Source organism: Amia ocellicauda, chromosome 9 (assembly GCF_036373705.1).
Source record: "Amia ocellicauda isolate fAmiCal2 chromosome 9, fAmiCal2.hap1, whole genome shotgun sequence".
NCBI lineage: Eukaryota > Metazoa > Chordata > Actinopteri > Amiiformes > Amiidae > Amia > Amia ocellicauda.
In genome coordinates, this window is record NC_089858.1 from 24,455,782 (window position 1) to 24,482,671 (window position 26,890).

At 41.9% G+C, this 26,890-nt stretch overlaps 1 protein-coding gene across 2 annotated transcripts; it reads right to left on the reverse strand.

The window, feature by feature from the left end:
* Positions 1 to 7,344: 7,344 nt before the first annotated feature.
* Positions 7,345 to 26,850, reverse strand: dhx38 (DEAH (Asp-Glu-Ala-His) box polypeptide 38). 2 transcript variants are annotated; one of them, XM_066713798.1, is made up of 27 exons: positions 26,700 to 26,850; positions 25,544 to 25,894; positions 25,229 to 25,428; positions 24,856 to 24,987; positions 24,157 to 24,325; positions 23,337 to 23,455; positions 22,892 to 22,968; positions 22,287 to 22,442; positions 21,784 to 21,945; positions 21,589 to 21,696; positions 21,102 to 21,226; positions 20,828 to 20,965; positions 20,497 to 20,683; positions 19,993 to 20,178; positions 19,581 to 19,721; positions 18,959 to 19,069; positions 18,351 to 18,467; positions 17,793 to 17,900; positions 17,188 to 17,300; positions 15,149 to 15,357; positions 14,873 to 15,027; positions 14,348 to 14,503; positions 14,017 to 14,151; positions 13,769 to 13,894; positions 13,561 to 13,656; positions 13,327 to 13,448; positions 7,345 to 9,775 (listed from the first exon to the last, which is right to left on the reverse strand). In XM_066713798.1, the coding sequence occupies exons 2-27, from the start codon at positions 25,867 to 25,869 to the stop codon at positions 9,694 to 9,696; spliced, it is 3,756 nt and encodes a 1,251-aa protein (XP_066569895.1). In that variant the 5' UTR covers positions 25,870 to 25,894; positions 26,700 to 26,850; the 3' UTR covers positions 7,345 to 9,693. The 2 variants fall into 2 exon arrangements, with proteins under 2 accessions (XP_066569895.1, XP_066569894.1); XM_066713797.1 differs by having other exon boundaries at positions 25,544 to 25,897.
* Positions 26,851 to 26,890: the final 40 nt, after the last annotated feature.

Here is a 26,890-nt window from a genome sequence, read left to right on the forward strand (position 1 = left end):
AAGGTGCGCTGAAGGCTTGAACTTGTATTGGTTTAACTATTATTCTGATCCCAATGTGAAGTGGGAGATCAAGTTTACCTTCATTAATTATTAAGAGTATTGATACATTTAGTTCCCATATCCCAATCAATGCCAGAGACACAGTCAATGTTGAAAAGCAAGTATCCAGCAGTGCCATGGTGTGGTAGGAAAAACTGCCTTGGGTGTTGAGGTGTGATTAAATAATTGGCCACTTTGGACACCCCTTGGTCTGATAATGTGCCCAAGGTGAATGTCTATTGATCGGGCTGATTTGCTTTTGGTACTATTGTGCTTAACGAATTATTGAAGAATTTGTTAGTAAATAAAAAAGCAGCATTGTAATGTAACCGGTACCGTACCGTATAGCTGTACTGAGGAGTGTAAGTATGGGTAAGTGGAACCAATCTGGGCTATAGTAGTTTTTGAAAGTGTGTGGAAATACGACTGTCATACGACTTACTGTTTTTTCCAGGTTTTGCAGTGATTTGCTTTTTCATTGTGGGGTGTAAGAGGTGTTTCCAGTTGTGGTGATTAATGCACACAATGATCTTGATGTATGAAAGTGGTTTGGAGTGTCGACATACAAAAAAAGAAAAAAAAAGTCTAAAAGCACATGAACTGAAACAAAAAGTTCCTAATGTTTCAGAATCTATGTGGTTACATTCATACTACAATAACACAAAGGGCTTAACAATAGGAGTTCGCCCCCAAATCTATATCCAGATAGCACCACAATGGTAAAAATGGCTAATGACAGCTTTCTACCTCATCCACAATAGGCGATCAATGGTCAGAAAACTGAGGGAATTGTGACAACAGCATTTAAAGTACATTTTCAAATTCTAGGTAGTCTAAGGTCATGGTGAACATTTTTTTTTTTTTTGATAGTATATAGAAGAATGAACTCTAACAGACTGCGGTTAAATTGATTTATAATCAGTAGAGAATGGATGGTTACATTTATAAAATACATTGCTTGGGGCACAGAGAAAAATCATTCCAAAAGTAGGACACTAAAAGTCTGGGAATCAGCGACTTTATAGATCAATCAAGAAAAACAGCAAGAGATAGAAAGCAGTTTGTATCGCAAAGGGGAGCATGACTGAAACAAAAGAGTACACCAAGGTGCAAGATCATAGCAAGGCCAACAGGTAGAAACTAGTACAGCCTTACCAATACAACAGCAGCAAAACACCAGTAAATGAAGTGTTTAACCTATACATTACTAACTGCAGAGGATGAAAATAAAATGACAAATACAAAGTTTACAGAGCTGTTCACAAAGGAAGAAACTAATAATATTCCTCAGGATAAAGGTGGGGACTAGGAGTACTTAAACAAATCACTTGGGTCTGATTTTAATTTTCCAAATAAATGAGGGAAGGTATTTATTATCTATGATCTGCCAAATATTCTTAAGTTACAGATTGCATCTGGTATTAATGGTTACAATCAGTCTTACTTCTATATTTATTATTTGGTAAAATAATACATAAAAAAAAACCCGAAAAAAACAATTTAGAAGACTTTCTGCTGCACTTAAGTGATGCATGGTGTTTTCTGTGCTGAGGAGTGGTGACCACACAATCACAGAAGGGCCCAGAGACTTTTTGTGACCGCTGTGGTAAGTGTCTGCTGTAAGATGAATGCCTGCATGCGAAAAAATTTGCTCACTGCATGGAAGGTATCCGAGAGCTGCAAGTGACAAGGATGAATTCCTCCGCGAGTCAGATTTAGGCGAAAGGAAATGTGTGTATGGTGTATTGTTTGGTTTGATTTTTCTCTCTCCTGCGGAATGGTAGGTGCTCTGTGGAATACTGGAAGTTGTTGGACATGAACTCTAAGGTGTCTTTGCGGCTGACATTAAGCATGAATGAGCTTCACTGGCTGCTAGTTGTGAACTAGAATTTCTCGATGTGACGATACAATGGAACGGATTTAATTTTCTTTCCAGAAGGTGGTGGACTGAAGGTCTGAGGACTTGAGGGAAAGCAAGGAGCTGTGAGGCGGAAATGTGAAATCGGTGTCCTTGTGCTTTTTAAACGTTGAATGGGAGCACTGGATTACTTTATCTTGCTCAGCTGGGATGTGTTATATTAACGATGTAATTCTTCTGTTAGTTCACTGCACAGGGTGGAGGAATCGGTCAAATGGCAGGGCTGATTTTAAATGCATCAATAAGTAATGCTTTTGAAACACTTTGGTCCAGTCCTCAATAGATTGTTTTCGAGACCTATTAGGGAATATTCTATACAGATTTTAAGCAAGGTACACAAACCTTTACACATCGTTCTGAATGTCTGTTCCTTTACAGGTAGAGCTGAGGAAAGGATAGACACTGGCATTAAATCATGTGCCACTTGACCATTTTGTCAACACACACAAAACAAATCTCTCACACCCTGCTTTCGATGCCTGGGATTAAATGTTAGCACTCACATTTCTGTACACCAAAACAAGCAATGATAACACGAGGCTCACAGTTTTTCATTTGCTCTTCATGGAGCCCACTCCCTGCTATGTGCTGTCAAAATAAACTCCCTGGGATAAACTGACTTCAACACTACTTTGCTGCTGTCAAGACACCGCACACTGTTCAGTCTTAAACATGTACTTTTCAGGCTCGCTAGACCTATTTCAAACACACTCAGGGGGCACAAACTGTCCTCGTGTATGGACACTCCAGCAACACTGCAAAACTATTACCTCCACACCACATACCAAAGTAATAGAGCACAACCCCTCCACCACCACTTTGATACAGTGTTCATTAATCAATAATATTGATATAAAATGGATTCCCGTCTACATCTTTCCATTGTAATCTAATCCATCACTATTATGTTCTTCTTGCAAACAACAGTCTACTTTGGATACAACTGTCTTACTCCCTGAAAAATTACTTTTACCCTCTTTTGTGTATTGCAGAAATGTTTCTAACCTCAAACACAGAGCAATTCACAAGATAAAGACGCATGCATTTTCCTTAATGAAGGACAGTGTCCACCCATTTATCCTGATGTACACATACAAAATGTTATTCAATATTCACATTATAAACACTACAAAATATTACACCTATCCATTTTCAATAATATAGATTTAAACTGCTCTAACAAAGTGTCAGTTTTATAATGACTATTTCAACTTGCAAACATGTCATTTCTGCCCGTGGTATAGGCCTATATATTACATTAAGAAGGTACAACTGCTGTAAATACAGAGATCCTACTTAAAAGATTGTGTTAATTAATGCTGAAGCTGTGCAATATAACATTTTAAAATATGTCACATCTATACCGTCAACATTTCCGAGATCCTATTGTTGCTAAACACACCACAGTTGACCTCTAAAATTAATATGAATAAAAAAAAGATTGAAAAATCAAGTCCAGCCTTTGTTCACCACACCCTCCACCTGCACACAGAGACATGTGCTCCAGCCACACAGAGCGCAGGTCGGCTCGCGGCTTCATCCGCTTTCAAATCAAGTAACTGGAACTACAGCTGCAATGCTAATGAGGATTTTCATTATGAAAACCTGCATTATACACAGACACACATATATATACATAAGCATGCATCAGTACAATACATGACTAGTGGATAATTATTTTAAGATAACATGCATGCGCTGTGATTGCACAAATAACAAGGGTCCCCCTACAGATGTACAACTCAACAGTCAGTGTCTGGAGAAGAGGGGTAGACATGTAAACAACCACGTCTTGCAGGGACAACAGTGGCAGAAATGTGTGGGTCCACCCTTCACCCCATGCAACTGAGAAACACATGAACCTCTTCTCCTTCTCCATGCCTCTCCTGCAGCATTGCAGTAGGGTACAGAAATGCAAGTTCACATGGACATGTTCACAGTAAATTATTATTATTATTTTATTTTTTTGAAACCAAGGTGGATTAATTTAGATTTTGTTTGTATGTGGAGTCAGAGACCACAAAAAAGAGATTGGTTACAAATACAGACAGACAGTACACAGATGGAGCCCTCAGACAAACGCCAAATGATTGTTTCAGCATCGCATTTATCCTCATTTTAGTTTAATTCACAACAAAGAACATGAAAACCCTGCCCACTCTCTCTTCTCTTAGCCTGCATGTGGACTGAAGGCAGTACAGTTTGAGCTGTCCAATCCTCCAGCACATATTTGCGATGAAAAGCACACGTTTTAAGCAACTGGGTTCTGGACAAGGCTCTTGGGGTGGAATATATTTTCTCTCCTAAATTCACTCCAGTGAAGGGCACACACAGCAGGGACAGAGGGGGTGGGGGAACTCAACTTCAGTTTCCAATGGACCTGCTGTGCCTTTAATGCAGCCTTGGTTGTAATTGGGTCCCAGAAGGCTGTTCATTATTGGAAAGTGAAGCAACAAAATAAAGCAGCAGAAATAAATGCTTCATTCCACGCTGAATAAAGGCACCCACTCGCTTTATCTGTGTGCGATTACTGGATTGCAGTTAATTAAAAGTGCAGTTGATGCTTCTGTTTACCTCATCAATCTCACTTCTTCTCTTATTAAGTTTGTAATGACAGTTAGCCCTTCCCCTGCAGCACTGAGAGAGACGGAAGCAGAGAAAGAGGGGGTGGGATGCACCTCTTGGCTATGTTAAGTAAAACTAAAACATATATATATATATATACACACACACACACACACACACACACAGCACATATACATACACATATATAGCTAAACCATATAACACTATCTTATGCTGTTAAAGTCAAGTAACTAAGTTCTAACTTGCAAAGCTTTTTGTCATGAGACCTGACTGGTGAAGACTCCCTCTGAGCATCTCAGTCAAAATCATTTCAGCTGGACCTTAGAGAGAGAGAGAGAGGGGGAGAGAGGTGGCTTCGGCCTAAGCCCCTACTTACAATTCTATATGTCACAAATGCTGCGTTAATTCCCACAATCATAGCTGAAACGCTCCGCGGAAATCTTTCCAAAGGTGAATGCTGCCGCTGCCAATCAGAACAACGATTCCAAAATATCAAACAATACAGGAGCTTTGTCTCATTAAACTAGGGAAGAACTGATTAAACTCTCCATTCTGCTCAAAGACAAATCAAGCTATGTTGTGACCATGGGAGCTGGTAGGAACACCATGTTTATAATCAATAACAGTCTACAACAAAAATGTTAAAAATGCTGGGGGAAAACCGGGGCTGTAATACATTGTGGCCTGTAAAGCCAAAATCTTTCTGAAAGCTTATTCTATTTCTACATTACAATCACAGGACTGACAATGATTATTTTTCCTGTACACAAACTATGTATACAGCTTTGCACTCTATAATATTTACTTAACCTTTGCTGATGTATCAAAGGCTTAAAATACAGTCAGTCGAGATGGCATTTAGCAAATACTAGCCAAAGCAGGCTGCCACAACTCATCCAAATGACCAGCTCTACTATAGCAATATCAACAGTTATAGCATAAGTCTTCAGCAGATTCACAATTTCCAAAAGAAACCAGTAGAGCGGTGATCTTTTCAGTACCCTGTTTGTTTCTATGACTTATACTTTCAGTGTCTTGGATATGGGATTGTATGTACATGTTTAAGGATTGATGGAAAAAGGGATAATCTTCAATGCCAACAGTCCAAAACTAATGTCTCTGTAAAACCCTTTTGAGTTATCTTACTGCTGATGACTGTTCCCTTGTGGCCCACACAACAGACAATCTCCATGAAAAGCTAGTAGTATACTTGACATAGAGGAATCTATACTAAAGGTGCAACTTAGGTGGGCTGCAACAAAATCCTGGTATTGTGCTCTACTACCTACAAAGACATTCTTTGTAGTGCTGAAGCTAGCTAAGTAGTGGTCAGTTCAAAATGTACAAACTTTTGCTTAAAGGCCAGCCTACAAAAATGGGCTGACACATGGGAGGGAGATGCTTATGACAGGAAGAGGTGGCGAAAGATGATTTATCATGGCACCGCAGAATTTGAGACTAATCAGATGCAGCTAGCCGAAGAAAGGAAGAAGAAGAAAGGAAAAGAAATAGCTCAAAGGAAATTGGAGATGGAAAAAGCCCTCAGGTCAACCCAACATCCGATGCCCTGTATGCAGGAAAACATTACTTGCATGAATTGGACTTTAACAGCCCCGTGAGAACCCATAACCAGGACTAATGGAGATCAGTCAGGTTGTCATCACCAGCAAGGATGGACAACCTCTACATCTTGGGCATGAGGCACCATTTCTCTGCTGTTCACTTCTTACCAAGAAAGACTTTAAATTAAATTACATTTTGCTGCAGAACAAGAAAACCAACATTTTAGTAGTTAACTTCATAGGTGTAGCCGACATTAACAGGAATCTAAAGAGCGTCGAGTTCGGCCAAGGCTGTGGTCGTGTGTGTGTGTCCAAATGTTGATTATTGGTTCATTGGGGTGCAGGTGTCAATCTTTCCATTAATCTTTTCTTTTTCCATTAGTAAAGGGTTACTCACCAGTTTTTCTGCAGCCCACAGCACATCTACAAACTCTGCATGGTCCTCGAAAAACTCCAATTCAATTCACTTGCACTTCTGACGGACACGATTTGAAAAGCTGGCAGCCATTTGAATGAAATCAAAGCTGTGGAGAAATCAATTAAAACACCCCCGCGCCCCTTGGCATTCCCTGCAAAAAACATACAAAAAGGCCTGGAAACCCACACAAGTCGGAGCACAAGAAAACATTTGGAAAAGAGTTAAAGACAGCGCTTTGTTTTGCAAAAGAGGGTCATCCATCATAATTATAATTAGAAAGTGTCACTTCACCTTTCTGCCTGATCAGCGACTGATTAAATATTCTCTGGCTGTGGCAAGTAATTGAATTTTGCGTGGAACCTGGGGGCTGCTGGAAGAAGGGAATTAATTAAGCACAGGTCTGTCCGACTACTAGCGCTACTAATGAGCAAATCTGAGTTCAGGGTTGAGTATTTATTTAGATTAGGTTTAGTTACATTTCCCTGTATTTTTGTCTTGAAAATATTGATAGTCAACACATTTTCTGTGATTAAACAGCCCCTGCATACCCTGACATTCAGATCCCCACGGACTTAGGAAGCAGAATACTTGCGTATTCAAAAACACAAACATCAGTGTATCCATTTATTTTAAAAGGGGGGGCACTATTTGTCGACAAGAGACCATCACACATAAGCGAATACCAAGCATGGCAATAATTTCACAAACTTTTCCAGCATTCGTATTTACAAAGACGCCAAGATTCAATACACACATAGACCTAAGAAGACTCAATGGGGGAGTGAACGGCGGCTGACAGGGAGCATTGAAGAAACACCTGCTTTATAAACCAAAATTCATTTATTACTGGTAGCCAAAAGGGGATTGAAGAGAATGAAATACATCCAGCACTTCCGATTTTCTCCAAATAGATTCATTTACAGTCACATCTTAAGACGTACATTGAAAAACCATACCAATTGATTATTATGTGGCAGCAAAACATTCAATCTTTTCTGCAAGATAAACAATTTGACTTCATCATCCGCAGCCTTTACACACAGGGGGGCTTACGTTTTATGTTGCAGACTTTTTAATAAAGGATTTTAAAGTCTGCCTGAACAATTCTAGCTTCATGCTCCATTATATGGACTCTTCTTTCTCTCTCTCTCTCTCACACACACACAAACACACACACACAGCAGAAGGAGAACCAACAATGTTCTATTTACATTAGGTTCCTGCGACAGAGAAACAGCAATATTCAGAGGCAGCTGAATCTGAAAAAGCAAATGGTTTCATGACGGAGGTAACTTCGGTGAGCCCAGGAAGCTAAGCGAGGAGGTTATCAGTTCTAACAAACCCACACATCCTCCCCTTCACAAAGAACTACTGATTTCAATTGACAACATATACAGCACTGAGCGAGAGTTCGGAGACGACGCATGTTAGACCTGGTGCGAAGATCCATCACTCCAATCCCTGATCCCTGAAAACAGTAGCTAAACAGCCCTACTGCAGACGCGGTCTAGCGAGTTCTTGGAAAAAGTGGTGGTAGACCAATGTATCCGCCTATTAAAAGCGATATAACGGGGGAATGGTGTGTATGGCACCTGATAAATCAGCTGTGAAGAAGAACAGATCGACACAAGCACAACATCAAACGCACAATGTTGCATATACTAGAGTCACTACCACACCAACATTAAAGCCAACGCATATTCCAGAGGGGACAAACAGGGTTACGAAGAGCTCAATTGTAATGCAGCTAGGAAGTAAGTTCAAATACCATTTGAATTAAAGGGGAGACGAATTCATTCTAGCTCTCACGTCAGATTTGAGACACTTGTGTCACGAGCACAACTTGAAACATACTTCACTGACAGAAGCATGGGTGAAGTGTGCTTTATAGTGGGCTGTGCTTTTTACCCATCAGCGGCTATGTAAGGTCATTGAATTTGAGCTGCTGAAAATGCTCAAGCTGTGTTTTTAACTCTTTGAAGCCTGACAGTTGCATGTTTTTTTGCACCATGAACTTTGACTGTTGTTATTGGCAGTACAATACTATGGACTGCAATTTCATGGTCTTAATACAACTATAGGATAAACAAGAGCATTTTGGGTTTCAAACACCCTGTGCCTGGTAGGGTTAACAGGCATTAGTTTTAAGCCTCAACACAACAGCACTTTCCTCTAACAATGCTGCATCTTGCTTTGTGTTGGAAAACATTTTCTCTTCTCATGAGCTGATGATATTTCATGATACACTATCCTGTCACCAGACAAAAAATAAAAATAGAAAAATGATTAAACCAGTTCTCCCCTTATGTTATTTCTGACAAAATGAAATATAGAATGGTTATCACCCAGTGCATGTGACTGATCACTGCAGATGTTAAGACTTTAAACTGAAGTACAAAGAGCATGGCAGTTTAGACGGACATCGCACTAAACCAATCAAAGAACAGCCCTGCTGCTCGTGATACAAAAGGAGAAGTTTGTACGTCAACATCAAAACAGATAGCAGAGCAACTTTCACATCAGAACCATTCCAAAGTTCCTATTCAAAAGAATAAGATTCAAGTATGAAGAAAAAATTAAACCTGTCATTTAAAATTGAATGAAACAATACATCCTATTTGTGCCCCAAAAGATTTAATTATCTTAGCCTTTGTAAACTAAAATTACATTTTAAAAGAATCCATTGGCAGCCCAGTTGTTTAAAAAAAAAAAAAAGTACCGGGTGCTGAAAATAGAAAAAAATACTATTAAATCTGTATTTTAGGTGAGTTTAATAAAATAGGGCCTTTTTTTTCCAATAACTTACTAAAAACTGACTATTCTTTATCTCAAGGCACTAAATCAAGATTTTCCTGTGCCCTTATTTCTAAATGGTCCAAAACAGTCCAGTCTATATCCAGTGGTTGCACAATGAACAGAAAGAGAAGAGAAAGAAGTGGCTTTAATTTTGCTGTCTCTTGTACCTCCATGTCTTATACATGTGCCCCCTCTGCTGGGCACTACACTAAATTGCTCTCCGTGATTAAGTCTCTTATCACAAACAATACAAATATGAAACACTAGCCCTCTGAAACTATCCAGCACCAGGGGAGGAATGTTCCAGGTTGTTTCAGGAGCCAACGGTGGAATTTCGCGATGGACATCAAATGAAGGAAAGCAGAAGCTGAAATTTAAAGTCCAAATCGTGCAGGAGTGCGTTTCGGGGTCATTGGTGCTTCCTCCTTTCTTCCTGGGGTGCAGATCTTGGTTGACCTGTCGACAATAGAAAGAGAGATGGACCAAACCTCATTAGTGTTTTACCATTTTATCTCAAGTAAACCGAGGTATCAAGGTAAGATTAAAAATAATAATGTAGTAAAACTATATTAGGTAGGATCTCAACAACATACAAGACAAGTAAACATACTACAATCGCATGTGCAGCAGGAGATTGAACTGTACAGATATATTCTCTACACAAGGTTGCCTGACATACCAATGGACTGGACTGAAGGGTAAGTTCTGAATATTAGAGTTTAAAAAGGAATAAGTATATTCACCTAATTTTAACGACTTTGTTTAAAATGTAATTTAATCAGTATACCAGGTCATCTTACAGTTCCAATTGTAGGTGTCATATAGACTTGTCTTATAAAGCCTGGGAAAGGAATGAAACCGAGACCTTAGCTCAGCACTTAGAGTTAGTTCACCGGCTGTGGTGCTGCGTGTCCTTTGGAGGTGGCCAAGGAACACACTGGCGTTCACCAATATGATTCTCAGCCACAAATGGAGAACATTCTGGGTGGAGTTTTGAACACTTCTGATGATATAAGCAAAAACAATTGATCATTTTGCTTTCTCTCTAAAGCAGACTGGCGGATGTGCAGAAAAGAAGCTATGAAGCCGTTTCAAAATGTCATTATTCATGGAAGTGTTTCAGGGAGAGATGGGCAGGGAGGGAGTTACCTATATTAAATGAAGAAAGAAAGAAAGAAAGAAAGAAAAAGAAAGAAAGGGTTGTTCTCTCTCTCCAGAAGATATTGGTGTACAAAGTGTAGTGTAGACAGTATTATCCATCATCTTTAATTACAGCTCCATGACACACAAACAATTCTCCATCCCTGCTACACACATCCTCTGTAATTCCAGTCATCAGGCCATTGCCGCACCCCCCATCCAAACACCACAACCTTTTTGAGTTTTTCATGCCCTTTCATACATTATTTTAAGTTCCCCTTGCCTGGGCTTCGTCTATAGCATGACACATTTGAAAGAACCCTTTAAACTTCAGCTGATTTCTCATTTGCATCTTTCTAATGACGGTGTTGGTATGGAGAGGTGCTCCAACATGCTTAATATGTTGTGATTCACTTAACATGCGGCCCTGATATAAAGGACCTAACAAAGTAAACCATCAAGCTATCGGAAACGCTTTGAAAACAAGATTGGGCCACTTAAGCCTTCAGTGCTCGTGGACCAGATGGACGTCCAGGAGAAGAAATATGAATAAGAATAAAAATAAATAAATAAAGATGTGCCACTCTTTCAAATTGACCTCAATAACACTTTGTTGGCTAGAAGTGTATGTAATCCTTTTCAAAATGATAATATTGGATACAATTTGGGACAAGAAGCCCTCAGTCTGCAGGACCTGCCATTTTCTAGAGCAGATTAAGAGAACTCAGTCATTCTGAAAGGACAAGTAGAGCCCAGTAGTAGTACGAATGCCGAGATTGCAGTGGGACAACGGAGAGAGAAAGGTTAAGCACTACAACAGTGTCCCAGCACTTCACTTCTCCCATTTCAGTTGCTTGTCACATACAAGTTGAAGCACACTCGATTATTTGCCGAGCTTAAAGGGAGAACGCCAAACTACTCAAGCTCTCCAAACGCTAGCACCAGCCTCTAATTGTGCTCTTTTCAATCTAAAAGCATTGACACTTCAGCATGGGTCGTTGAATACAGGAAAAGGAAAGAGGGGCGCATAACCAAGTCTCTGTCTAGAGCTTCATCTAGGCACACTTAAGACTGGGCCACAAACTCAGGTGTATTGGAGTTTGCCAGCAGCGAGGACACAGTGTGCTGTGTTAACATCAGAAGCCACGAAACAAGAGTGCCCAGAGACTGAGAGAAGAGAACATATTAATTATCACATTTCAAAGTCGCAGAAATCAAAATCCTAATCCCCGTCTTTAATGTGATTATTGTCGAGATGTCTGACACATAGGTTGGCAGACAAAGGTTCTAATACATAGATAAATTAGTTGATTAATTAATAATGAAAAAATATTTTTTTAAAGCGGTCTCGTCTTTGTGAATTCGGTAGATGTGTGCAGAATACATTTTTGAGTTTAATTTAAAAATTAAAGCTTTTTTTTTTCCTGCACCACAATTTAAATTGCTACAGTAATAGGGGTCAGCCGGGGGTCAATATCATTTATTTTTCTCTCCGCTTGAGAGTGGAGAGGTGAGAAAAGCTCATCTCATATCTCTTCATCGGGAGAGTGAGAGGGAGAGATGCAGTGTGAGGGAAGAGACGGAGACGGGGAGAGGGACAGACAGACGTGAAGGGGGAGAGATGTAGACAGGCTGAGAGATGGACAGGAATAACGCAGGACTCCTCTTGTTGGAGTGGAGTCCTCCAATCATGTGGAAGACAAAAATAATAGCATATTGGGGTGGGGGCTGGATGGCACATACTGATGTACTGTAATGGAGTAGTAATCAAATGTAGGGGACATGGAGGAACTCAGGCTGGATGACAGACAATAACAGCCCATCCCAAAGGAGGTGGCAGAACGGTTTGAGTGTGTGACATGTCACCATAGTTACAGAATACACTTTAATTTGGGTCAGAAAACAGATGATGTGGCTTTTAGGTTCAAACATTAATGCTTATAATTTGTCAGATACCTTTATTTCAGTTCCCTCAACTTCCCTTAACAGCTGCAATTACAACTGTTTGAACAGAATAGCGACTCTTTCTGAATGTAATCAAAGATCAGCTATTTATCCAGCTCTGGCTTTATTCTGGTCGTAATTACGGCTTCATTCTAATTGTGACATCTTTATTCTCACCGTCATTACAGTCAAAACTGTATTCCATCTGGAGACATCGATGGTTAAGCTTGGCAATGAAACAAATGCAGAAACAGTAATGAAACAATTTGGAGGATCAATTATGCATTTGCATTCAGACGGACATTTAAATTGCAACTGGCTGCTACACAGCGGTGTACCTGTTAGCGCAGCGAGATGGTCAGTGCACTGCTCCCCGACCCCCCCACCCCCCCAGTGAGTGAGAAGAGGTTCACTGAAGGCTATTGCGCCATTAATCGATTTTGTTGCCCGCAGGAGAGACATTTAATTAAAAGTAGTTTGGGCAGGCGTAAATGTTGAAAGCTGGCAAGCCTAAATGTCGTATTAGTTTTCCCACATATAGTTACCTATGGTTACATTTTTATCTTTCCATTAGCATAATTATTCTCTCTCCAATCTGTTTAAAAAACTGTATGACACCAGTGAATGAGAGGGGAAATAAAAATCTGTTTATAGCTTAGCTGATTTAGGACTAAGTGCTTTTTTTGTTGTTGTTTTATTTATTGCTTTTTCCCCACTTTAAACTTCAATTTGCACCTGGAACTTAGAAACCCACCCATGTGATCTGAGTGGAAGTCTTTCACTGGTTGAGCAACATGGAAGCCAGGTCTGTCTTCATTCAAACCTTGATCTTGAATAGCTAAACCAGGCGGTTACTCAATGCATTGCTGTCATGAATCAGTCCCCCAGGGGTGGGTGGTGCTCTAGCGGGTGGGAGGCCTTACCTCACACTGCCCAGGTTGCTCTTCCTCTCCTGCTCCTCGCGCCTCGCTGTCAGCTGCTGCTGTGCCAGTGACATCTCCTCCTCCATGGCCGAGATCTCCTCCTTGGCTCGCCGACGGTTCTCCTGCAGAGGGAGAGAGTAATGAGAGGGAGCAGGAGCACGGAAGAGTCATATGTGAGACTAGAGAGTGAAAGTGTGTTTGCAAAGGGACGAGAGTGAGGCCCATGTTTGTCACCTGTCTGGTCTTTCCGGCGTGTTTGATGCTGTAGAACATCGGCCCCAGTTCCGCCAGCCATTCCCCGTCCACCGCCGTCACACACTGCATGTACTCCTGAAAGACGAGGACAAAGACACCGGTCAACAACGCAGCTCGAGGGACACTCCTCAGTCAAACCTGAATTGCCGAATGAGGATGAGGTGCCGGAGAAGGGCCGAGGCCTTACCTTTGTGGTCATGACCAGCTCGTGGTAGACAATGTAGTCCGGGGTGTAGCCCATTCCAAAGAGCGAGCTGGTGGGGTGAAGATGGCAGGGCATTCCTGTCCGCACGTTCACGTACTCCCCGATGCCCTGAAAACAGACAACACACAGAGACATTCCTTCCATTTCTGCCACACAAGAGCTGAAAGAAATGGCCATGAGAATAAAAAGAAATGATCCACACAGTCAGGATTTAGAGTCAGATTTCCTACCTTCAGTTTTGCCGCCTGGTGGAAGTACGCTGCGCAGATGCACTTCCTGATGATGTCCCAGTCAGAGCCACAGGACACCAGGTTGAGTCTCTGCTGAACCATGATATCTTTAAGCTGGGCCCGGACCTCCCGCACCTGCCACAGCACAGACACAATGCAAACACAAAATGCAGATGGTGACACAGCTATAGACGGTTCATAATCAATGTTGGTTAAGGCACTAAACCCAGCCAACAGAAAACTCACGCTTGTACACAGAGCATATTGATGAGAGAGAGAGAGAGAAGACCGGCACACGCATACAGATCTCCAGTGCTACAGTAGTGCTGACCTTTCTCATGGCCTTGGTGTGGATGAAGTGCTCGTTGCACCAGATGGTGGAGTAGTTGTTGTTCTTCCACTGCAAGTACACGTTCAGGTAGGTCAGGTGATCACTCTCGGGGACGGAGAATTTCTCCCTCACCTGGTCACTCTCCTCCTCACGGCCCTGCAAACACAGCGTCCGACCACAGCAGTAAGTGTCTGCTATGGTGATTCCTGTGGTCTCTTCTATTAAGCAGTGTTTAAAGAGCATATATACTGACCAACAGCAAGATGGACTAAAATCACAGATGTATACAAAGTTAGTGCTTATTATATTAATAATGTGTACTTCCTGTTTAAACTGATTTTTGGCTCTATAAATTGTGTAAATGGCACAAACAATATATTCACTAATGGGTGATTTGATTTATTTGTTTATTATCATTATTATTCTTTAGGGAAAGGACTCAAGAAAATTAAAAATTAAAATAAAAAGTTCAGTAGACACTTTAGTAGAACAACCAGAGAATTTGAGTTTGGGGGGTGTGCGTACCTTTGGCCTGTAGAAGATAGCGGGGACAGACAGCATGGAGACAATAATGAGGATGTCAGAGCTACAGCCCATGTCACACGACACAATCAGCATCTTGGACAGGGCAGGGTCCAGGGGAAACTCCACCATGAGTCGGCCAGTAGGTGTCAGACCACCTGAGGGGAAATAGGGAGGCAGGGGGACATGGGAGAAATAATACAAAATAGAAAACGGTTCAATTCATAAGCGCTGTGCTCAGTCGTAGACTCAGAGAAGGCAGTGGGGTGGACGGTGTACCTGTGTTGTCGAGGGCTCCCAGGATCCACAGCTGGTACATGGAGTTGAGCATGTTGTCTTCGGGTGGGGGGTCCATGAAGTGGAAGAGCAACAGGTCTTGGACACCCAGAGACTTCAGCAGCAGCACCACATTTGCCAGGTTGGTGCGCTGGATCTCGGGGATGGTGGTGGTCAACATCTCGTTCTTGTAGGCACTCTGAGTGTACAGCCTGTTCGGAAAGACACACCACATCAAGAGCAGTACAGCTTTTTTGTTTGTGATCTGAAAGCTCATTCAATTCCCTGTAGAAATGCCCCATTCTATAGTTCCTGACTGACCTTACTTCGAAGTGGGTGTGAAATTGCCACCATACAGAAAGCCTTTACAGCAAGTTTATGTTTTAACACTGTGAGGGTTATGTACAATAATTCATTAAAAAGCAAATGCATCTTTATAAAAGCATTGGACTTTCATAAACAAAGAAGGAGAGCTACCGATATAATAGACTTTGGAATTTAGTTTTATGCACTTTAGGGGGAAAAGGAACAATGGCAGTAATAAAGTATACTTTTAAAATATAATACTGCATAAGTGTGTCCTTTAAAGAGGCAAAATGTTAAAACACTTTTTGAAATAACACACATTTGTTTTTATTTTGTTTTTGTTTTATACAAGAATAAAAATAATTATATAGGCAAGATGCTGAGAGTACCAAAAGACTGCAAGTAAAAAGCTGCAATCACTTGGGATGCAGAAATGTGTGTTTGTGTGTGTATATATACACACAGACACCAGATTATCCAGTCAAGGCAGGATGGACAGCAGCTCCCGTCTAAAAACAGTCCACATTCACCAATGTCACAAAATACTATTATTTGGAAAAAAAAAAAAAAAAAAAAAAAAAAAAGTGAACATCGACATGATTACGCGTTTCGACTTATCTTCCTCAGAGCATTGTGTGTGTGTGTGTGTGTGTGTGTGTGTGTGTGTATATATATATATATATATGCAGAGAAAAAAACAATTATGTTCCTGCAGTCCACAGAGAGTTAAGAGAAGGCTTTTCAGTAGCTGATTATTCATGCAATAACACCAATCTGCAACACAGAGCACATCAATGCTTCTTAAGGACAGTTTGTCTGAAGTTCAAATTGATTATTCACAGATTTGCATTGGTGATGCAACTAATCCTCAAGAAAATGTGCTCTTTTAAAGTGTACTAGAAACATTTACATGGAGAAAAACAATTGTGCATGTGTCTGTAATGGATTACAGTGTCTTGTGTTTTTATCTCTGCTCGGAAGTTCACTGATTTAAAGGTCATTGCAAATCTCAGCACTGAAATGTCCTTTGTATCATGCCGTGATATTTCTACTGCAGCAAACTGAATGAAATTCCATAAAATTCACTCAAGAATAAGATACATCTCCTGCACTTCCATCAAATCCCTTAGATTTAAAATGGTCAGCGTGGAGATCAGAGGATGGAAATAATATTGAGCAGAACTCTGTGATGTACACCAAAGACAGTATGAAATGTGCCATTGGCTACAGCATTGAAACTGCAGTACAGAGAGGAAAAAAGAAAAAAAAATAAGAATAATGTCACAAAAATCTCACAGAAAATGAAAAACAAAAGAAAAATAAATAATGGCTAATCCGCCTTGGAAAATAAAATACAATCTGCAAAGTGTATCCCAAAAACATACAATTTTGTTAAGGAAATGGATTTCAGTGTCAAAACTGTAGCTGTCCAGTTGTGAGGAGGCACAGATGCTCTAAAGTATTAGTGATATTCTTTCATTAACAGCTGTAACGAATGAATGACTCACTGTTGTATATAATTTTCCACAACAAAAAAAAAAGTTTGTTTCAAAAAGAAATGGTAGCAGTTATTTCAACACACACTCAAAGGTGTTATTTGTGTATATCAATGTGTGATACTGTGGGAGCAGGTTAGAAGACAGTCAATGTATTAATGTCAAATAGTTGTTTTAGTTGAAAACATCCGTCCACATCACGGCCGTGTGCCCCATTCTCCGAAAGGCAGAACTTTTTACCTGAAACATTGTCCTGGTCCAGTTCTGCCAGCTCGACCCGAACGCTGGTTAGCATTGGCCTGGCTAATGGGGTAGACCTGCAGTGCGTCCATTCCAATACGAGGGTTGAACACCTGGACGTAACAAAACCACAGGGCTACAGTCAGCAACCGGCACACAGAAAAGCATCGAAAACATTAACAGCAGCAGTACATAATATGTACATAATATGAAAATACAAAGGTCGTGGTCAGAGATTGCCTCATTCAAAACACATTTACCACTAGCCTAACAAGAAGAAGTAGTTAACATTATGCCACATAAATCTATCAGGATGCTTATTTAGGACTCCCTGTCAGCAGCAATTTATTCCAGATTCTGTTCAATTCTTCCAAAAAGTGTTGTAAATTAAGTGTGGCAGAAAGCATTTTATGAATATGGCCCTAAACATTTTGAGGTAAATAGACAAACAATTTATCGAAGCATTATTTCTGAAATGTCAAAATCTCAAGTGGAGAAAATGAGCTTCCTGTGGAATGTGGCTAATGGGATTTTAAGGAGCAGCCAAGTTCTCTCCATGTACCTTCGGCAGATAGTTTTGGATTGATATCCATCTCAAGTCTCACCTTGAGTTTGCAGTAGCCAGAGTCAATTACAAACATGATGCCATCCACGGTCAGGGAGGTCTCTGCGATGTTAGTGGCAACGATACACTTCCTCACTCCGTCGGGGGCCTAGGAGACGGGCACAGTCAATGGGTGGAAAGCACTGACACACAATACAAAAGCCCAAAACATTTGCTTGGACTTCAGGAAAGCTACACTGCACAATCAGCTTCTTTTTAATGACATTTGCTTTGAGAGGTTAAAGTTACTTTAAATATCATGTAAGTCATAATAACCTTAGCACAAACTGTACATTAGAATGTTATTAAAGACAGATTATTAATATTCAAGCTCCAACCAGAACATGGCACTAAATGTACAAACATTTCCTCACTTTGGAAAATAAACAAGATGTCAACAGAAATAATTGCCCAACACAATGTTCTTCAGCAGAATAGACCTAGGAACACAAAGCAAACAATGCAGATAGACTCCTCTATGTAGATATTAGCACAACTTTCAGACAGACCGAGAGCACAGGCAGTCATATATCCACACAGCGCAGAGTAATAGTCTTACCTTCTGGAAGATCTTGGCCTGCAGGTCAGAGGGCAGCTGGGAGTAGATTGGCAGCACTGCCAGAGGGGGGGCACTATCCAGGTCCTCCAGCCTCTCCACGATCTGATCTGAGGTGACCTGGAATATAGGGGTGTGAGGTGGTGAAGGAAAATAAAACAAGTAAATCAATAAGGTGAAATATTCCTTTCTACAGCTCACTGGCCCTACCTCAGGCACCAATCTTATCATTGTCCTCTGATCATGACTATGTACCTGCTGATTTGTATAAACAGAGGGATCTCTATAGTCCAACAGCTGGTGCAGAGAGTTGCATTGCTTGAATGGAGTACTTGGGAAACATATCTCAGATGGCCAGCTAGAGCCAGTGGTATAACTGCAAATCTTCCATTAATCCCCTTCCTGAGACTGCCATACCTATGACCTTAAGCTTGATTTCCCTAAGGCAGAACAGCACACTGATGATTCCTCCCAACACTGGCAGCAAAGCAGAGAAACCTGTCGCTTAATTTGACACAAAGTCTTTCCACCCCATTGTACATCATATTTAACCACACCATCCCAGCCTCCCTCCCCTCTCAATACGAGTCCTCTGTCTCCCTGGCAGGTACCTCAATATCCTCCTGTCCTGGCATGAAGATCAGGATGTCCCCCTGCATGCCGCTCAGGTGAATCTGCAGGGCCTGCTTAACTGCCGCCTCCACGTAATCCTCCTGAGGGGTCTGAAACGCACAACACAACAGTGTGAGCTCGTCCAGCATCCAATTACTGAGACCAGCATTCGTATGTGCACAGAATACTAAACCGCACAACATCCCAGAATAAGATTAAAACCCATAATTAAAGCATTACCATTTGTGAATGGATTTCCAGCCAACAGCCTTTTCATAATAAAAAAAACCTCAATATGCAGCCTAACAGATCTTAATGAGTTTATAGCTGGACTGACGTGAACACAATACTAATGCAAGCAATAGAGATGAAAGCCACTGATAATATTGAGGAAACATACTGAAGTCCATTTGAGAGCCACAGGTCAATGCTAATCTGTGTGGCTGCAGGACAGTACAGTAAGGGCAAGGTGCTTGGGTAGTGAATAATGGAAATGGACATACTGAAAATTTTAAAAAATGACACTCACAAAGGATATGAACCAGTTAAAAATACATACTACAACGATGGATTTGCTCGTGCATTTCTTCTGTTCAAAGCCTAGCGGCTGTGGATGTGTACCTTGCTGAACATGATATCCACAGGGAATGTTCTTCCTGGAATGTGGAATATGGGAACATTCCCAAAGAAAGCAGCAAACTTATCGGAATCCATGGTGGCCGAGGTGACAATGAGCTTCAGGTCCGAGCGTCTCGCGACCACCTGCCAGGATTACAGAAAGAGAGGTGTGTGCTGCTGCCCAGATCCTCCCTGCTCTCTTGAAACGTGTCGACAGATCTTTGATCACACAGTTTTATTATGCATACTGCAAACATAAAATATTCCTTGATCTGGTTTAGCACTCATACATTTTTGGACACTTTAAATACTGTGCAGTTTTATCTCAGGTCTTCAAATGATCACCGTTTTGTGTAAGAAGAGCTCTGTGTAATATGCGAGAAGTCATGACAGGGGGCATCATGCTGGACCTCACCTCCCTGAGCAGTCCGAACAGCACATCGGTGTTGAGGGACCTCTCGTGGGCCTCGTCCATGATTATGGCACTGTAGTGATCGAGGTCAGACTCCCTCAGAGACTCCCTGAGCAGAATCCCATCGGTCATGTACTTGATCATGGTCTTCTCCGAGGTGCAGTCCTCAAAGCGGATGGCATAGCCCACCTGTCCACAACACAAGGCACTGTAATAATCCATGTACCCTCCTTCACACCACGAGGTACTACTACACACAAAACACCCACCTTCTAATTGTAAGCAATAACTCAATTATCTGAATAATGTACAGCACCCCAGCCAAAGAAGCAGAAGCAGACATCATACTGCCTAGAAATTCAATGGGATATTTACTGAACTAGTAGTACAGTATTATATATGCCAACCAGATCCCCCTACTCATTTTCAGTCTTCTCATGATCCACCAGGTGGCAGTGTTACACTTTTTCTAAGCAATATTAATTTTAAAACAAAATCACTTCTCACCTCTTCCCCCAGGTTGCTGGCGATCTCCTCGCTCACTCTCTTGGCCACGCTCATAGCTGCCACCCTGCGGGGCTGCGTACACCCCACCATGCCATAGCGTGTGTAGCCATCCTCGTGGAGGTACTGCGTCAGCTGGGTAGTCTTCCCACTGCCAGTCTCACCCACCACGATCACAATACTGTTATCCCTGGGGTAAACGACAAGAACAACACATCATACACCGTCAATCAACCTTTCATAAGGTAAGAGACAGCCTCCTTTTCCAGAAACACGCTGCTCTGTGTGCTAAAGTAATAGCAACCCTCTCCCACCCTGCCCTGCAGTGCCATACCTGATTATATTGAGCAGCTGCTGTCTCACTGCGAATATGGGCAGGTACTGTCTCTGCTCCAGGAGAGTCTTCTTCTTGGCAAACTCACTGCTCGCCTCACTCTTGTCTTTCATGTGATCTGCAAACTTCTGCTCGGTCCTGAGGAATGAATTAAAAAAGAAAAGGAAAAAGCAAGCACTTTTATGAGAATGGCTTCCCTTAGGAACGGGACAGAATAAAAATATATTTGAGGTGGAAATAAAACACGAAGAAAAGCTGCTCTCAATATACGTACTTGTAATCCACGGTGCCATCCTGAGCTACGATTCCGGCCTGCGCTCCTTCACCCTCCTCTTTCTTCTTAATGCCCATGATGTCGCCCAGTTTGGTGCCAGCCAGCTCCCAGTGCTTGTGCTGCGCCTGTTCAAGTGAGGCGTCACAGAATTCAACATACTCTCCAAACATGAACAAGTGCAACGACAACTTCAGTTATTCAGACTTTTAAAAAGACAGGAAAAGTCTTTAAGATTAGAAAACATCTTCAAGAGATCTGTAGGGAAACGTACATGTATTTGTATGTATATTCGTAGACTTGCATGGCACTGTTCTCCACTTTTTACATGAACTGTTCTTGGTCAGGGAATATTTCAATATTGTTTGTTATAGATTAATGCATCAGCATCAGCCATTGTTAACAGGAACAGGGCCAGGCTTGTGTAAGAGGGGGCAGACACCTCTCTAGACCCTGAGGAAAAGGGGAGGTAAGCGGGTTAAAGCAGTACCTTCTTGCGCTCCTTCTGCTCACGGTGTTTGCGGACCAGCTGGCTGCCCTTTCGGGAGATGATTGCCATGTCAGAGGTGGGATCCTTCACAGGGATGACTGGCTCTGGCTGGAACATAGGGAAACAGGCTTATCAGCATCACGCACTTGTTGAGAGACATTAGCAGGAATCATACTGCTCAGAATTCGGCAGGACCTGCTTGGTGAAGACGATCCTTCCATCCAGGAAGGGAGGTACAAGGTTATGGACCAACAGGTGGACTTTGGCCGCGTTGTCCTCCTCAAAATCCTCATCCACTTCCAGCCGCTGCACCACGCCACTGGTGAGCATGCGGTTCGTCTCCCAGCGCTCGTTATCCTACCGACACAGGAGAAGAGTTCTCAACACACAAATTCCATAAAATGGATGACTGTATAGTTCACGAGCCGTCATTTACCCAGGTGATCATTTGAAAGCTTAGAAGGAAATTGCAATAGTTTTCTTTATTTTAGTTAATGACCTTGAATTTGACAGTGGATGAACCAAACATTCAATTACTTTCTCTCTGCTGGTTTGGGGTTTGGTTTCTCTCTTGCAGTGCTGCATTAGATAACCTAAGAAGATTCCCCATGTCGTAATGCCTCATCAAGCAGGAAGCCACTGTGTAGAACATGATGAACCAGTTTTATGGGCGAACGCAAGCTGTCTGGGGGCTTTACCTCATTGATCTGTCGTTTTTGTGCAGAGATGCGTTTCTGTGTCTGCTTCTGTAGGATCTGCTCCCTCTTCTTCACGTACTCCTCCGAGCTGGAGGTCAGGGGGTTGTGAAACTCGTCATACCCCTCGTCCATCATGTACCAGTCCCTGTCCGCTTGCTGCACAAACACAGGCCTGTTATATGCTTAGCCCCAGTACCACAGTATTCAGTTCCCAAAGTCTGCCAGGGCTTAAAGTCAAGTTTTAAAATCATTCATTGGTTCTAATGGACAGCAAATACAAGGGGCCTAGGAGCATCCCTCTGAATTCCAACTTGCTTTGCTGATTGTTCATCATTTGATAGAGCAACTGATTACAGAGTTATTACAAAAAAAGTAACTACACCTTATCTTACATTTATAAAAAATAATAATAAAGAAATGAAAAACAGTGAAATAAACTATCTGAGAAGAACTAAAGAGATTTCGAACTCTTGGCTGGTTGTAGTCTATTATGTATAATAAATACAGGCTTCAAGATTCCCAAAAATAAAAAAGTGGCATCTCTTAGGAAGAATATACTGGTTCCAGCTGTCAAAACAGAAGTCTGCTCTCCCAGACACCCTTACCCGCTGGTCCTCCTCCCACTGCTGCTTCTCCTCCTCATTGTCAAAGGAAATACCATCCTCACCGTCTTCCTTCCTGCCTAGAAAAAAACAAAAAAAAAAAACAGGAAAAATGAGTCAGGCCATACACACTATACTGTCAGCCCTGGCCTGGCATACACTTTCTTCTTAAAGAAAATAGTTACATTTTGTGTTTGTAGTGCAGTTACAGTGAGGCACTGCCTTCTCTGCACACCTGAGAGACGGACAGTCTATATATTGGTTTATAGTTGGGTTAAACACTAGTCTTGGAATACCCAATGTTATTTTACATAGAGTAGTCCAAGATTCATGCTAATCTGGCTCTGTAAAATAAGCTTTCACTGCCCTTAATTCCAGATATGGGAGGTTTTGGCAGCAAGGTTTGGTTGATTGCATCTCCCACACAAAAGAGGAAGGCGGGTATTACCTTTACCACGCGAGAGGCGGGGCGTGGAACCCAGGTGTTTCCTGTCATTGGCCCACTCGTTGTATTTGTAAGAGGGCGTCGGCAGGGGGGTGTCGTCTGGGTATCGGTTCTTTACAGACCTGTGCAGAGGAAAGAAAGCACACACAAACACATACATTAATAACAAAAAATTATCACTGCAGCAGGCAGGAGAATAGCAGACTGGGGTAGGCTTGTTAATAATGTTCTAAGCAGTGAACAATGTATTTTCCTATATTCTTCTATTGGATCACCACATATCTAGAACTGTACAACAGGGCCTGCAGGCTGTCTTTCTAAGCACTTGTCGAAACAGGAGTAGAGGGTCTACTGTTTTTTCCTTTGAGTTCTACCAAAAAGCATATATTGGGACTGGCAAGTGCCTACAGGTTTGCACTGCACTTTGAGAAAGGAGATTAACAGGATTCTCAGGATCTCATTTCAGGTAGGCTTAACTGAGCACACACAAAGCCCACACACACAAAGAATGCAAAACACTGGCACATTAGTTTATTGAAAGAGGACACATGAAACTTGATTATGTAAGATTATGGGGCTGCTTAGTGTTGGGTCTTTCCCTACCAAACAACAATACAACATCATGAGTGCCACAATTTGAACAGTTTAGTCAGTTATTTAAGAAAAAGTCTCTCCTGTCACTATATCACTATCGTTACAACAACAAAACGTTTTGTCATTTATTTTTTAATTACAGAAGTCACTCCCAGTACATTATTAGTGTTATTTCAGTAAAGATCTATGCTCTTAGTGAAAAGCAAGAATAATCATAAAGGTACTGCACCTCTCTCTCTCCCTCCTTTCGCTGTCGCGGCCTGAGCGCTGGCTCCGCTCCAACTTGTCACCCTCATGGTGAGAGGGGGCGGGGGAAGGGGATTCCCAGTGAGAACGGCGGGAGCTGGAGTATCCGCTGTCATCCTCATCCCAGCTGGTGCGCGATGGCGTGGGGGCATCTGCACATACAGAGCAGACATGGTGAGCTACTGTCGTTACATAATCGCTCTTCAATACCAGAGGCTCCTTGCTTCTACCCAATGGAATCTCGCCAACAAACACTGGACTTGAAATTTGTGAAGATGGATCCAACTTAATCTCGGCTATAAATGGACATCGCCAGTGAATATTGAGTATTATATACTTTAGTATTATCCAAACCAACCTTACCATAGACCCTTTTCTGGTAGAACATTTTCTTTAATGTCTTACTAATTAAATACTTACAATCTTGGCAAACAATGAACCTAAATTGTCACAATAATAGAGAGGTATAATTATATCAATTATGGATGACCCACACAGTCAGGCATTCCCAGACAATAAAGTGAATTTTAACATATTTGGCAAACAGATGATTTATACAAAAAATATAATTAAAAATATGGTTTAATTAAACGCAACTTTTTGTCATAACACGGTTTCATGGACCGCAATGTGTAACGTGTGCAGTTTAATGAAAAGGACTGCTGTGATGACAGATACAGACCCCGAGGCCGGTGGCGGGGAGACTCCAGCTCCTCTCTCCTGGATCGGCTGCTGTGATCAGACCAGGGTTCCCTCTGTGACCGTTCCCCTCTCTCACTGCGGCCGCTACTGCGCTGACTGCGGTCCGGATCGTCTGCAGTACACAAGGACAAAGCTATGGCCACAGAATTCCCACAATACAGCTAAAAACTTAATTAACTTTAACTGCAAAAAACGTATCCTTTGTAGTCTTCATTGCACTGTCCTTTGCAAACAGAAACCCTTCCAACACAAAAGGAATGCAGTAATGGAGATAATATAACTCCTTAACTGTCACAGTCACGCTGCCAACACGGAGTCTCTGAGCAATCATTAGGGTTTTAAAGTTTTCCTACCTCTCTCACTTCTCCGCTCCCTGTCTCTGTCCCTCTCCCTCTCCCTGTCCTTGTCCTTGTCTCGTTTCTTCTCCTCCTTGGACGAGGCATATACTCCGTGTTCCTTCCGCTCCTTCTCCCTCTGCTGGTGTTTGCGCCGGAACTCCTCGCTCACTCCGCCAGGATTCGAAGGTGTCTCCGAGCCCGTCACTCTGTATTTCCTGAAAATGCAACAAAGACGTGCCGGTCTTAATCATGAGAAAATCTTTTGACAACTTTGGAAAATCAGGCCCCAATTGTCCTTGCACCTTTTTCTCTTGGCCATGACCCACTCACCTCTCTTTGCGACTGGCCCCGGCCTCTTCCTTCTCCCCCTCTTCATCCGACCCCGAGTCATCCTTTCCCTCTTCCCAGTCACGGTATGAGGACACTTTAGACTTCTTCTTCCCCCTCTCCTCCTCCTGGCGCTCCCTCTCCTCACGCTCCTTGCGTTTCTGGGCGGCCAGCAGGTCCAGCCCCAGCAGGGAGGTGCGAGGGGTGGGGGCACGGAAGACATGCTGCTCTGTAGTGGCGATCTTCTTCTTCACAATCAGCCCCCCCACCTGCATACTGGGGTCACTGCCCTCCAGCCGGTGCAGAGAGGCATCTTCATCATCGTCCATCTCCTCACAGTCCTGAGTCACTAATCTGCTGTCATAAAAAACAGAGAGAGATCCCCATCACTAAACTGTGCCTCTAAACCTCACAATATATATATATATCAGTTTTTTTAATGACTATTCCTCCTGCAGACTGACTTTCAGTTCAAGACACACTCAGATGAAAGGAGTTTTATATTATATACACACACACACTTTGAACTGTCCCATATTCAGCTTCAACAATGAAGCAATAAATGACATATCAGATTTGGATGCCTCTCCATTCCACCATGGCATGTACCTGAACAATGCCACTGTGGAAATAAAAACAAACAAATCATGTTGTTGAAGGATTTCCCAAAGGAAAAAAGGTTGTCATGTAAACATCCCATTACACTACCAACAAAGAAATGTGCGCTACTTGTGGGAATATGGAGCAGAGAGAGATAGACCAGATATGGTGTATTGCCTTCCTATTCTAACATTACACACTACGACTTCACGGAACAAAACACTGGTTTCAGCTCCTGCAAGTATTTCAACAACACATATGATCATAGGCTCGTGTGCACGATTAGGCGCTATTTGAATTGCCACCGTATACAAATCGTTAAATGCATCGACACTGAAAGCCATGTAATTCGTCCACGCAGACCGTGCACTAATCCGACAGCACTTGTTTGTTTTTCAAATATAGATTAATTTCATTAATAACAAGCGAATTCGTCCATTTTAAAATAACAAAAGCATTTGTGAGAAGTGCTCAGTCGGTCCCGTCTATTTCAAAGATGCCGTTCAATCTTAAAACACTTCTAAGTTTAAACATACATTAAATATGAATAGATTCTCACCTCAATGTAGGTAAGGTATGGTTGGTGTCGCCTTGTTCAGGCTATTATTAATTTATTATCCCCATATTAGTACTGCATATACGTGTTTTTATTTTATTTCAATAAACTCAACGCGATCTCTACGCGAAGCCATTGCTATCCCACAATCCCCTGTTCTACAACAAACTTTATCAATCGTCTCTTTCCTTAAC